The following is an 11,643-nucleotide window of genomic DNA, read 5'->3' as shown; positions in this document are numbered from 1 at the left end:
TGGTTAAGCCTTATAGCTGCAGCGCCATGATTGGAACTCATTCTTCCAATAAGCAGGCAGGAGTTCCCTCTCTCCATCCTTTTGGGACTGGGTGGGCACGGGGCCAGACTCCCCTACTCTCATCCATGCCTGCACCTGCCTCAGTGTCCATCCATGATGAGGATGCTAGGTCTATGAAGAGACACTGATTTGCTCCCATGGATTGATTCAAAACCTAATTTGTGGGTAAATACACCCAATACAGTATTCCTCCCCAGATATGGCTCCTAGGTACACCTCTGGACAACTTCCAGAGAAATAAGTTTCTCTTAGGAGACAGATGGTTGTGGAAGATGTTGGACAGTACTGGGGGAAGGAGGCAGACAGGGCTGGGTAGGGGGTGGCTGGCATGTTGAGGGGAAGGGATACCCCCTTTTGTTTTCTATGGAGACAAGGGCCAATTTGACAGGCAGTACAGGGAAGTCTTGAGCTGGAGTGGGGTGACTGGGACTGAGTCATGGGGCCTGAGGTTAGAGGTGAGGAAATAGGGCAGTGAGCCCAAGGGGCTCAGAACAGACCCACATTATCATGATTTCTCACTCTGTTATTACCAAATGAAGGGGTTGAGCCCCAGTTAAGGGGCAGGGCCCCAGAAAGATAGGCTGTAACACCCAGGCCCCCAGAAGGATAGGTTGGGAAGGGGGAGTTGGAAGAAGCACGCAGAGCGCTGGCTTGGAGGAAGACTTTATTTTGCTCCCTGTTCCCAGTCCCCCAGCTAAGGCAGTTTGGCATGGCCACCCTGTGACCCTGGTTGGGTGGGGGAAGGGTGTCCTGGTCTCCTGATTAGTGGCTGTGGCCATGGCCACCATGGCTATGGCCGTGGCCACCGTGGCTATGGCAGTGGCTCTGGCCACCTTCCCCAAAGCCTGGCCCATGGCTGTGGCCTTCTCCTTCAGGGGCATTCTTATGCATTTCCTGATGGGAGGCTACCGTCAGCCTGCCCACCAGGATGGAGAACTCCTCGAAGTTCAGCTCCTTGTCTCCATTTGTGTCCAGGTCCTCCATGATCTTGTTTATGGCATTGTCATTTTTCTTCTGCTTCTGTGGGTGGGGGAGACATGGCAGTCAGGGCTGGGTGTGGCCAGCGTTAGGGACAGGGAGCTCAGCAAATGACCCTAGGCAAAGCTACAGGGAAGCCTGGCCCCTGGGCCTCAGTTATAAAATTGAAAATGACCATGGACTGATGCCCACAGGGTAGCAGATGCTGAGCACGCTTTGGACACGTTCTGATTTAGTCTGCATACAACCTGGGCACTACAATTCTCTCCATTTTACAGAAGAACTGAGGTCAAGTGACTTGCTTGAGGTCACACAATTAGTACGTACAGAAATGTCACCTCATTGGTCTTTATAACAAGTCTAGCAGGTGGACTTGGTCTCTTCTTTGAGGAAGACTTGAGGAAACTGACTTAGAAAAGGACAGCTGGTTTTTGCAGATTGAGTAGGGTTGGGAGCTGCAGAGTGGAAATGAGCCCTGTCCCTCCACCTGTCCATCCTGCTCCCTCCCCTTTCCCCTCCCTTCCCTCTCTAGGTCACTCATTTGGGACATGCATCTGCATTTTAACCTGCATAGTAGGGAAACCCCTGAGGAAAGCAAGGTGGGGACAGAGGGCAGTGTTGGCTCTCCATTGACCCCACAGGGTGCGATGAAGTAGCCAGGGCAAGGGAGGGTCCAGGCAGGGCAGAAGAGAGCTTCAGTTGGTCCCCCCCACTGGCTGGGGTAGCTTAGCCAAGTCCCCTCCTGGGACCCTGCGGGTGCCCAGCTCTGTTCCCAGGCCCTTCCCACTCTGCAGTGCTCCCACACAGCCCTCTTTCTGCCCTTCTCCCATGCCTGGCCAGAGCACTCACTCTGGAGCAGCTGCTTGGCTGGGTCCCAGCTTCTCCTCCTGGACTACCACTCTGCTTCTGGCAGAGTACGAAGGAGGTGGGTGGTGGGGCAGGCATAGGAATCACACTGAGGAGACCCTCACCCCATGAACTCTTGGCTATATTGTTTCTTGTTTATCCTGACCTGGCACCCTTCTTCCCAGTGTCTTATGCACCTTGACCCAGTGTCAGCATCCCCACTACTGACTACTGAAGTGGGGCGAGGCTTCAGGGAAGGCTGCCACTGGCTCTAGGAATAGAACTGAGGCTGGGACTCAGGCTTTTCACCCTTCTTGGTCCAGGTCTCTGTACCCCAAGTCCCTGATCTTATAAAGAAACTGAAAGATCAAGTGGAACTAATCCTTTTTTTCCTAGAATTGCCTGTTATTTTCAGATCAGGGAATAAATGAACATGTTACTGAGTGCTTTGTGCCTGCCACTGCTCACTGGGTGCTTCCTACATGTAGTGTCTGTGTTTCCACGGACTCTTAGGTTAGAAAGGCCCCTCAGCCCTTGCATTCTGACAACAGCTGAGGTTTGGTGTCTGCCCAGCCCCTGCCAAGGGTCGTCCTCAGTTGCTTCCCTCCTCAGTTCAGGTGTCAGCTCAAATCACCTCCTTGGAGGGGCTCTTCCTGTCCACCCAAATAGTCAGCTTTTCCCACCCAGCCCACGCCACCCATAGCATGCTCTCTTATTTTCTTTGGGGGACTTACTGGCATTGGATTTTCCTGTGCTCTTTACTGGCCAACATCTTTGCTGTGTGTTCACCACTATGTGACTCTGCCCAGGACAGGGCCCTGCACACAGCACACATCTGTAAGTCAGTCTTGCTCGACTCTGTCTGCTGTCTAACTTGGAGTAACTCTGGTGACAGGGAGGCTGGGCTGAAGGAGCTAGACTTTCCTCCTTGACCATTGCAGACTGCACCCCATCCTCCATCCTTGGCCCAGACTGTCTCCAGGCTGCGTCAGGCCCACGAGGAGCACAGCCTACCTTGAGGAAGTTCGGCAGCTCTTTTTTCACCAGCTGTTTCATTTCTTTCTGGTTGAGTTTGTCCGGGTGCCCCAGCCGCACAGAGTACTGGTGGAAGATGTTGATGATGGTCTCAATGCTGCATTCCATCTGTGACAGCTGGTCCGCCATCTTCCTGCACTCTTGTCTGCAAAGTGGAGATGCAGGGGTTCAGGTGCTTAGAAGAAAAGGCTGCTGAGCTTCCCTGACACCTCCCACAGGCTGCCCATAGGAACAGAAGGGGAAACACAGAAGTAAAAGAAAGAATGGCTCCAGGTGATTTGAGAGAAGATGCTGCCCCACACATGGAAGGGATGGTTTTAGAATATCTGGAAAATGCCAAAAAGCAGTGCAGTTGAGGACAAGAGGCTCCAGCAGAATATGAGCCAAGAAAATGTGAGGAAATTTTGATTAATCGAGGAGGGCTTCCAGGAAGAGGCCTTGGAAAGAAGATGGGTGGGTGGGTGGGGGGGAAGTAAAGAAAGAGTTGGCAAGCAGGCTCCTGCCTGTGGAAGCTGATGGCTCACTTACCTGCCAAGGAGCCACACAACGGGGTTTGACAGCACCCTGTGTGTCCAACATTTATAGGCAGCCCCTGGCCGGATAGTCAGCTCTCGCGGGAAGATTGCTTCACAGGTGAGCAGTGTGGTAACCCTGAGTTGGGCTGTCAGTGCCAGGAAAGGGGCTTGGGCGGGACAGGAAATGTTCACAAAGCTTCTTGGGCCTTTTTGTGAAATGCCCAACCCTGGGCCTGGAGCTGGTTTGGGAGGAAGCTGTTTGGGTAGCTCACTTCCCCTCCACCCCAATCCCTTGCCCTACTTGAACAAGCCAGCAGGCTGCCTCTCCTCTGGCAGCCCTCACTCTCCCCTACTCCTGCTACGGTTGGGTCAATCAGTGGCTGCTGGCCCTGCCTTCCCCATGTGTGCTGCCCAGCAAGCGTGGCTGAACCTTCCCATGCCTGCCTGGCTCTGTGATAAGTACTCCTTGGAGGCTGAGGTGTGGGCACGGGGTTCTTAGATTCATAGGGAATGAATTGGGGTTAGGAGGGCCGTTAGAGGTGCTCCACCCTTTCATATTGCAGATGAGGAAACTATGCCCAGAGAGGCACCTGGTTGGTGACATAGGAGGAACTGGGCCCAGACATTCTGGTTCCTGGTTAAGGGTGATTCTGATTACACTTCCCTCTTGCAATCTGAGCAAGACATCATCAGGGTGAACATGTTTCTAGAGGCCTCAGCATTACTGTTCTAAATCTTGCTCCCAACTGGGAGCCATGCCCTCTAGGAACTTACAACCTATAAGACAAATATTTTTATGTAGCTTCTCCTTGGGCAACACCTGTTCCTCCCTGGCTACAAACCTCCCTGCCCTGCGGGGGAGAAAGCTGAGCTGTTTAGTGCAGCACACGGAACTCTCCAGAAGCGCTTGTCCTGCCCCATCAGCCTCCCCTCCCACACCACCCTCTTACCCTGGGGTCACAGAGGGGCCACCTGCCACATGCATGCCAGGTCTTTGTCTTTGGTGCTGTCACCTGAGTGCCTTTCATCCATGACAGGTTGCAGTCCTACCAACCCCTCACGGCTCAGTTCAGATGCCACCTTGTCCAGGAGCCTGCTCTGGTCTTTCCAATTGGAAACAACTGTTCCTCTGGGAAACTGCTCCCCTCCCACTCCACTTCCAGCTCTCAACACTTCCTCCCCTAGAGTTCAGTTATGTACATATTTTGCCTTGTCTGACAATTGCCTGTGGATCCTCAAGGCAGGCTCTTCTTCATGTTCATACCCTCCTGAGTGCACGGCCCAGGGCTTGGCAGATGGGAGACCTCACATTTGCTGAAGGACCATGTCCTTGTTGACAGCCTCCCCTCTCCACCCAGGAAGCACTTTTGGAGGACTTGTATGGATGCTGTCCCTTAACCTCATGCTCCGTCCAGCGTCTCCCCTCTGTCCAGACTTCACGAAGCCTTCCCTCCCTTCTCAACCCATCTTGACTGCTCAGCCTTCTGAAAGTCCGAGGCAGCCCCTGTATATGCTACACCTTGGCCCTGAGCATGTCCTGCCTTACACTGCTGAGATGGCACATGGAATTGTGGCTAAGAGTTCAGACTGGCTATGTGAACTCAGGCAATTTAAATAACCTCTCTGTGCCTCACTTCTTTAACATTAAAACAGGAAAATGACAACTTATCTTGAAAATGGAGACAGTACATGTAAACGTGGAAGAGCTCAGTAAATGAGAGGCATTCTTATTAGTTACCATTTCATTCACTAATGCATGTATGGGTAGAACACCTACTATGTGCCAGAAAGTAGTGCTAGATGTTGTAGGAGCTTGGTGAATGAGACAAAATAAAAGGGTGGGGACATAATCTTATATCTTGAATTCCTAAACACACTTTATACTCTTGGGAGCTAAGGACAGGGCCTGGCACAGTGCCAAACACACAGCAAATATTTACTAACCACTTGCTGAATGTGTGCTTGAATGAATGAGTAAATCACCCATGACTGAATGAACAGTGTAGGTATATCCCAGGAATTCATGCGCTGACTGGGCCTGCTCCCCTCTGCACCAGTGGAGGAAGGTACAGACAACACCCTGAAGGTGCCTGCGGCACCTCTCCCTTGCGCTCCCACAGCGCCCTCTGCCGACTCTGCCAGAGCACGTTTCACTCTGGACCAGTGGCCCCAGACACAAGCTCACAGGAAGAAGGAACTGGAAGCTGATGGCTTGAGAAAACAGCGCCACAAGTACGCGATGTGTGCCAACTAACGTGAGGGCTCTGGCTGAGGACATCAGGGAACAGTGGACACTGGTGAATGGGATTTCTCTTAACTTGAAGGAATGGTGGTACTCAGCATCAGCTTGACGTGGGAAAGGGGGCCAGGTACTGTCAGCACGCTCAAAGGCCCAGAGAATATGAATTTTTATGTGAAAACTCTTGCTTATAAAAGGGTTAGGGTTAGGGTTAGGGTTTGGGTCAGGCTGTCAGGGTTAGGGTTAGGGTTTGGGTTCGGATTCAAGGTTCGCGTTCGGTTTTGGGTTCAGGTTTAGGGTTTGAGGTTCAGGGTTTGGGTTCGGGGTTCAGGGTTCGGGGTTTGGGTTCAAGATTCAGGTTTCTGGGTTCGGGTTCCAGTTCAGGGTTCGGCTTAGGGTTCAGGTCAGGGTTTGGGTTAAGGTTCAGGATTCGGGTTCGGGTTCAGGTTAGGTTAGGTTAGGGTTGGGGATAGGGTTATGGTTAGGGATAGGGGTTAAGGTTAAGGTTAGGGTTAGGCTTAGGAGTCTGGGTTAGGGTTAGGAGTTCAGGATAGGGTTAGGGTTAGGGTTAGGGTAGGGTTAGTTGTAGGGTTAGGTCCCAGGAGGCTCCATGCAATGAAACCAAATCATTGCAGTTGTTTCTCAGAAGGTCTGAGTTGAATGCACAAGTGAGATTTCCGGCCAGTTTTATTCTTTGTGTTTCACTGTCAGACAACAGTGTCGCCCATCTTCGTTAGGCCCCTCGTTCAGGGTCGATACCAAGACTGAAGCAACTCTAGTCTTGTAATCTACCTTGAGGATTGAAGTGAGGGCCATGTGACATTGTGAGTCAAGGGTAATCTTAGGGTTCGAGACAGGGTTAGGTTTCCCTTGATGGTTTAGTTAGCATTACAGTTAGGGTCATGATTATGTCCCAGGTGGCTCCAGGCGCTGAACCCAAGTGTAGTTGCCTCCCCAAAGGGCTGAGTTGAGGGCACATGAGGGTGCCGGTCAGGATTAGTCTTTGTCTTCCAAGTCCGCACAACACTGTGGTCCACTGGTCGGGTAGGTTTCAGGAATCCTCTTGGGCAGCTGCAGCCGGGCCTGGGTAATGACATGGTGAGGGTCCAGGTTCTATGCTGAATTATCCTTCACTGCGTCTGGACCCCAGGTGTGTGGTGTTGTTAGACTTTGGTATTGGGTCCCCATGGGGAGAGAGCCTTAGCTCGTGTTATGGTTCAGTCCAGCGACATCACCAGGGCCGAAAGGGCTCCAGTCTCATGATCTCCCTGGAGGGCTGAACCAAGGGCCCATGTGACAGGGAGGGTCAAGTGTAGGGTTAGGGTTCGAGATGGGGTTAGGTTTCAGTGGAGGGTTCTTTTTAGGCATAGGAATAGGGTTAAGGTTAGGTCCTAGGAGGCTCCAGGCCCTGAGCCCACAGCAGTGCAGTTGTATCCACGAAGGGTTGAGTTGAGGGCAGAAGGGAGGGTGCTGGTCAGGATTAGTCTTTGGCTTCCAAGGCCACACAACTCCTATGGCCCCTGACACATAGGCCTCAGGAATCCTCACGGGCAGCCTGGCCTGGCCTGGGATACGACATGGTGAGGTTCCAGGTTCTATGCCGAGTGATTCTGCACCGCTTCTGGACCCCAGGGTTGTGGTATTGTCAGACTTCGGTATTGGGTCCCCATGGGGAGAGAGTCTTAGCTAGGGTTAGGGTTCGGTCAGGGACGTGGTCATTGCCGAAGTGACTCCAGTCTCGTGATTTCCCTCGAGGGCTGAAGTGTGGGTCCATGCGACAGGGCGGGTCAAGTGTAAGGTTAGGGTTCGAGATAGGGTTAGGTTTCGGTTGAGGGTTCTGGTTAGGTGTAGGGTTAGGGTTAGGGTTAGGTCCTAGGAGACTCCAGGCGCTGAACCCACAGCAGTTCAGTGGTCTCCCCGAATGACTGAGTTGAGGGCACAAGGGTGGGTGCCAGTCAGGATTAGTCTTTGGCTTCCAAGGCCACACAAGTTTATGGGCCACTTGTTGGGTTGGCCTCTGGAATCATCTTGGGCAGCTGTAGCCGGGCCTTGGAATCGACATGGTCATGTTTCAGGTTCTATGCTGAGTGATCCTGCACCACTTCTGGACCCCAGGCATGTGGTGTTGTCAGACTTTGGTGTTGGGTCCCCATGGGGAGAGAGCATTAGTAGGGTTAGGGTGTAGTCCAGGGATGTCACCAGGGCTGGAGGTACTCGAGTCTCGCGATCTCCCTTGAGGGCTGAAGTGAGGGCCCATGCAACACTGCGAGTCAAGTGTAGGGTTAGTGTTTGAATTTTGGTTAGGTTTTGATTGAGGGTTCTGGTCACGGGTAGGGTTCGGGTTAGGATTAGGTCCCAGGAGGCTCCAGGCGCTGAAACCACAGCAGTGCAGTTGTCTCCCTGAAGGGCTGAGTTGAGGGCATAAGTGAGGGTGCCGGTCAGGGTTAGTCTTTTTCTGCCATGGCCGCACAACTCTAATGGTCCCTGGTCACTTAGGCCTCAGGAATCCTCTCGGACAGCTGCAGCCGGTCCCTGGATTGATATGGTCATGTTCCAGGTTCTATGCTGAGTGATACTGCACCGCCTCTTGATCCCCGGTGCGTGATGTTGTCAGAGTTTGGTTTTGGGTCCCCATGGGGAGAGAGCCTTAGCTAGGGTTTGGATGCAGTCCAGGGACGTCACTAGGGCCAAAGCGACTCTAGTGTTGTGAATCTATGGAGGGCTGAAGCGAGGGCTCATGCGCGGGTGTGCCTCTGGTTAGAGTTAGTTTGATAGATAGGGTTAGGTGTAGGGTGAGGGTTATGGTTAGGTTTATGGCTCGGATTAGGGTTAGGTCCTAGTAGGCTTCAGGCACTGACCCCACAGCAGAGGAGTTGTCTCCCCCAAGGGCTCAGTGGAGTACACAAGGGAGCATGCCGGTAAGGATTATTTTTTGTGTTCCAAGGCTAGACAAATGTACGGGCCATCCTTCGAGTTGGTCTCAGGAATCCTCTTGTGCAGCTGTAGTTTGGCTTAGGAAATGACATGTGATGTTCCCCGTTCCATGCCGAGTATTTCTGCACCGATTCTCGAACCCGTGTGCGTGCTGTTGTCAGACTTTGGAATTGGGTCCCCATGGGGAGACAGCCTCAGCTAGGGTTTGGGTTCAGTCCAAGGACCTCGCCAGGGCCAAAGTGACACCATTCTCGTGAGTTCCATGCAGGGTTGAAATGTGGGCACATGGGCGGTTGTCGGTCTGGTGTAGAGTTAGTGTGAGAGTTCGCGTTAGGTTTAGGTTTAGGGTTAGGTTTACAGATCTGTTTAGGGTTAAGATTAGTTCCCAAAAGGTTCCAAGCCCTGAATGTACAGCAGTGCAGTTTTCTCCCCGAAGGGCTGATTGGAGTGCAGAAGGGAGAGTACCGGTCGGCATTAGTCTTTGCATTCCGAGCCAGACATCTATATCTGCACTCTTCAGTAGGCCTCAGGTTTTCTCCTGTGCATCGGAATCCATGCTTTGGAAATGACATGGTGATGTTCCACGTTTCACACAGAATTATCTTGCACCGCTTCTCAACCCAGTGTGTGTGCTCTTGTCAGACTGTGGTATTTGGTTCCCATGTGGAGAAAGGCTTAGCTCTGTTTAGGGTTTGGGCCGGGGAAATCTCCAGGGCTGAAGTGACGCCAGTCCTGTGATCTCCCTGTATCGATGATGTGTGGGCACATGCATGGTGTGAGTCAAGTTTAGGGTGAGTGTTAAAGATGAGGTGAGGTTTAGGTTCACCTGTATACTGTGGGTCACCGTTAAGATTAGGGCTTGGTCACAGGAGGCTCGTGGCACTATACCCCCAGTAGGGCAGTTGCCTCTCCGCAGGGCTGAGTAGAGGGGTCTAAGGAGGGTCTCAGTCAGGCTGAGTTTTGGGGGCCATTGCCACTCCTCAGTTAGACCTCAAGAAGTCCCCTGTGGAGCTCCTTCTGGTCTTTGGAAATGACATTGTGATATTCCAGGTTCCATCTCGAGTAATCCTCCTCCGCTTCTGGGGCCCATGTCCATCATGTCCTCAGACTTAGGAATTGGGTCCCTATTAGGAGAAAGCTTTAGCCAAGGTTAAGTTTCGGTCCAGGGACGTTGCCAGGGCCGAATCGACACCATTGCTGTGATCACCCTGGAGGGCTGAATGAGGGTCCATGCGGGTCATGTGTAGGGTTAGGTTTGAGTTGGGGTGAGGTTTAGTTTGAGCGGTATGTGAGTGTCACAGTTAAGGTTAGGGTTAGGTCCCAGGAAGCTCCAAGCACTGAAACTCTTGCAGGGTAGTGGTCTTCCCAGAAGATTGAGTGTAGGCCTCATTGGAGTGGGCTGTTCAGGCTTAGTCTTTGTGAGCCAGGGCCAGCCTTGTGTGTGTGCCATCTTCAGTTGGGCCTCATCAACCCCCTTGTGCAGCTTCAGGCGGGCATTGGAAATGTCATGATGATGTTCCATGTTCCATGCCAAGTAATCCTGCACCGCTTTGGTCCCGTTGTTTGTGGTGTTCTCAGATACAGGAATTGGGTCCCCATCCAGAGAGATCCTTAACTAGGGTTAATGTTCTGTCCAGGGACTTCACCAGTGCCGAGGTGACACCATTCCTGTGTGTCGTGTGTGTTGGGTTAGGGTTTGGGATTGGGTTTGGTGTTAGGGGTTAGGGTTAGGGGCTAGAGTTAGGTTTATGCATTAGGGTTGGGTTTAGGGTTATGGTTAGTGTTTAGGGTTATGGTTAGGGGTTATGGTTTGGAGTTAGAGTTAGGTTTAGGCATTAGGTTTGGGCTTGGGTTAGGCTTAGGTTTAGGGTTATGGTTTGGGTTTGAGAGATCAGGTTATGGTTAGTTGGTAGGGCTAGGGTTAGGGTTAGGTGTTGGCGTTAGTGTTAGGGTTTGCGTTAGGTTTAAGTATAAGGTGAGGTCTAGGTCTAGGACTTTGGTTATGGTTATGGGTTAGGGGATTGGATTAGGGATTAGCGTTAGGGTTAGTGTTAGAGTTTTATGGTTAGGATTAGTGTTAGTTTTAGGGTTTATAATTTTAGGGTTAGCAGGTAGAGTTAGAGCATTATGGTTAGGGTTTTAGGATTAGAGTTTTAAGATTGGGAAAGATGGTTAGGGTTAGTTCGGGTTATGTTTACTTTTACGGTTCAGTAGGGTTAAGGTTTGGTTTAGAGGTAGGGATAGGGCAGGGTTTAGAATCAGGGCTATGTTTAGGGTTAACAACAGTTAGGTTTAGGTGTTGGGATTTGGGTTAGTGTTAGGGCAGGGCTACGGAAAGAAGTAGGTCATGTTTTTACTCCCACTTGGAGCTGGAGGACGTTCATGCGTGGACACCGCTCTCCATGTGGGAGGGATTTCATTCATTTTATCGCCCCTGTCTCCCTCCACTTGAGGTTGTTCTTGCCTCGTCCCATTCCAGCTTGGTTGTGGAGTGTCTCACACTGTCACCCTGCTCTCTCTCGGTGTGGTAGGATTTCACGTACTGCCTCATCCATTTTCGGCCCATGGGGTGCATAGTTTTAATCTTTATATCATTTATTACTCCTCTAATTTTAATGATTTTCTTCATTCTGCCGCTTGGGGGTTTTGTTTGTTGTCCTTTTTCTGGCTTTTATAGTTTATAAGGTTATGGATGTTACTTCAGGTTTTTTTTTTTCTTGAGGAAGACCTGAATTGCTATAAACTTCCCTGTTAGAACCAGTTTTCCTGCTTTACAGAAGTTTGGATTGCTGTGTTTTCATTTTCATTTGTTTCCATGTTTTTTTTTTTTGTTTTTGTCTTTGATATCTTGGTTGAGCCATTGATTGTTTAGTAGCAGGTTATTTAACTTCCATGTTTTTGTGCCTTTTCCAGATTTTTTTTCTTGTTCCAGTCTTCTACTTTCATAGCATTGTGGTCTGAAAAGACACATGGTATGACATCAATTGGTTTGATTTTGTTTTGGCTTGTTTTATGACCTAATATTTTATCGAGTGT

At 51.1% G+C, this 11,643-nt stretch overlaps 1 protein-coding gene across 1 annotated transcript; it reads right to left on the bottom strand.

Annotated features, from left to right (window-relative positions):
• Nucleotides 1-707: 707 nt before the first annotated feature.
• On the bottom strand, nucleotides 708-3,574 carry LOC145714952 (protein S100-A9-like). The gene is made up of 3 exons (XM_081794510.1): nucleotides 3,448-3,574; nucleotides 2,899-3,064; nucleotides 708-1,080 (listed from the first exon to the last, which is right to left on the bottom strand). The coding sequence occupies exons 2-3, from the start codon at nucleotides 3,046-3,048 to the stop codon at nucleotides 823-825; spliced, it is 408 nt and encodes a 135-aa protein (XP_081650636.1). The 5' UTR covers nucleotides 3,049-3,064; nucleotides 3,448-3,574; the 3' UTR covers nucleotides 708-822.
• Between the last annotated feature and the right edge of the window lie 8,069 nt (nucleotides 3,575-11,643).

Source organism: Panthera onca, chromosome Y (assembly GCF_046562875.1).
Source record: "Panthera onca isolate mPanOnc1 chromosome Y, mPanOnc1 haplotype 2, whole genome shotgun sequence".
Lineage (NCBI taxonomy): Eukaryota > Metazoa > Chordata > Mammalia > Carnivora > Felidae > Panthera > Panthera onca.
The sequence above is the reverse complement of the archived record's forward strand: the minus strand, read 5'-3'. Positions and strand labels throughout refer to the sequence as shown.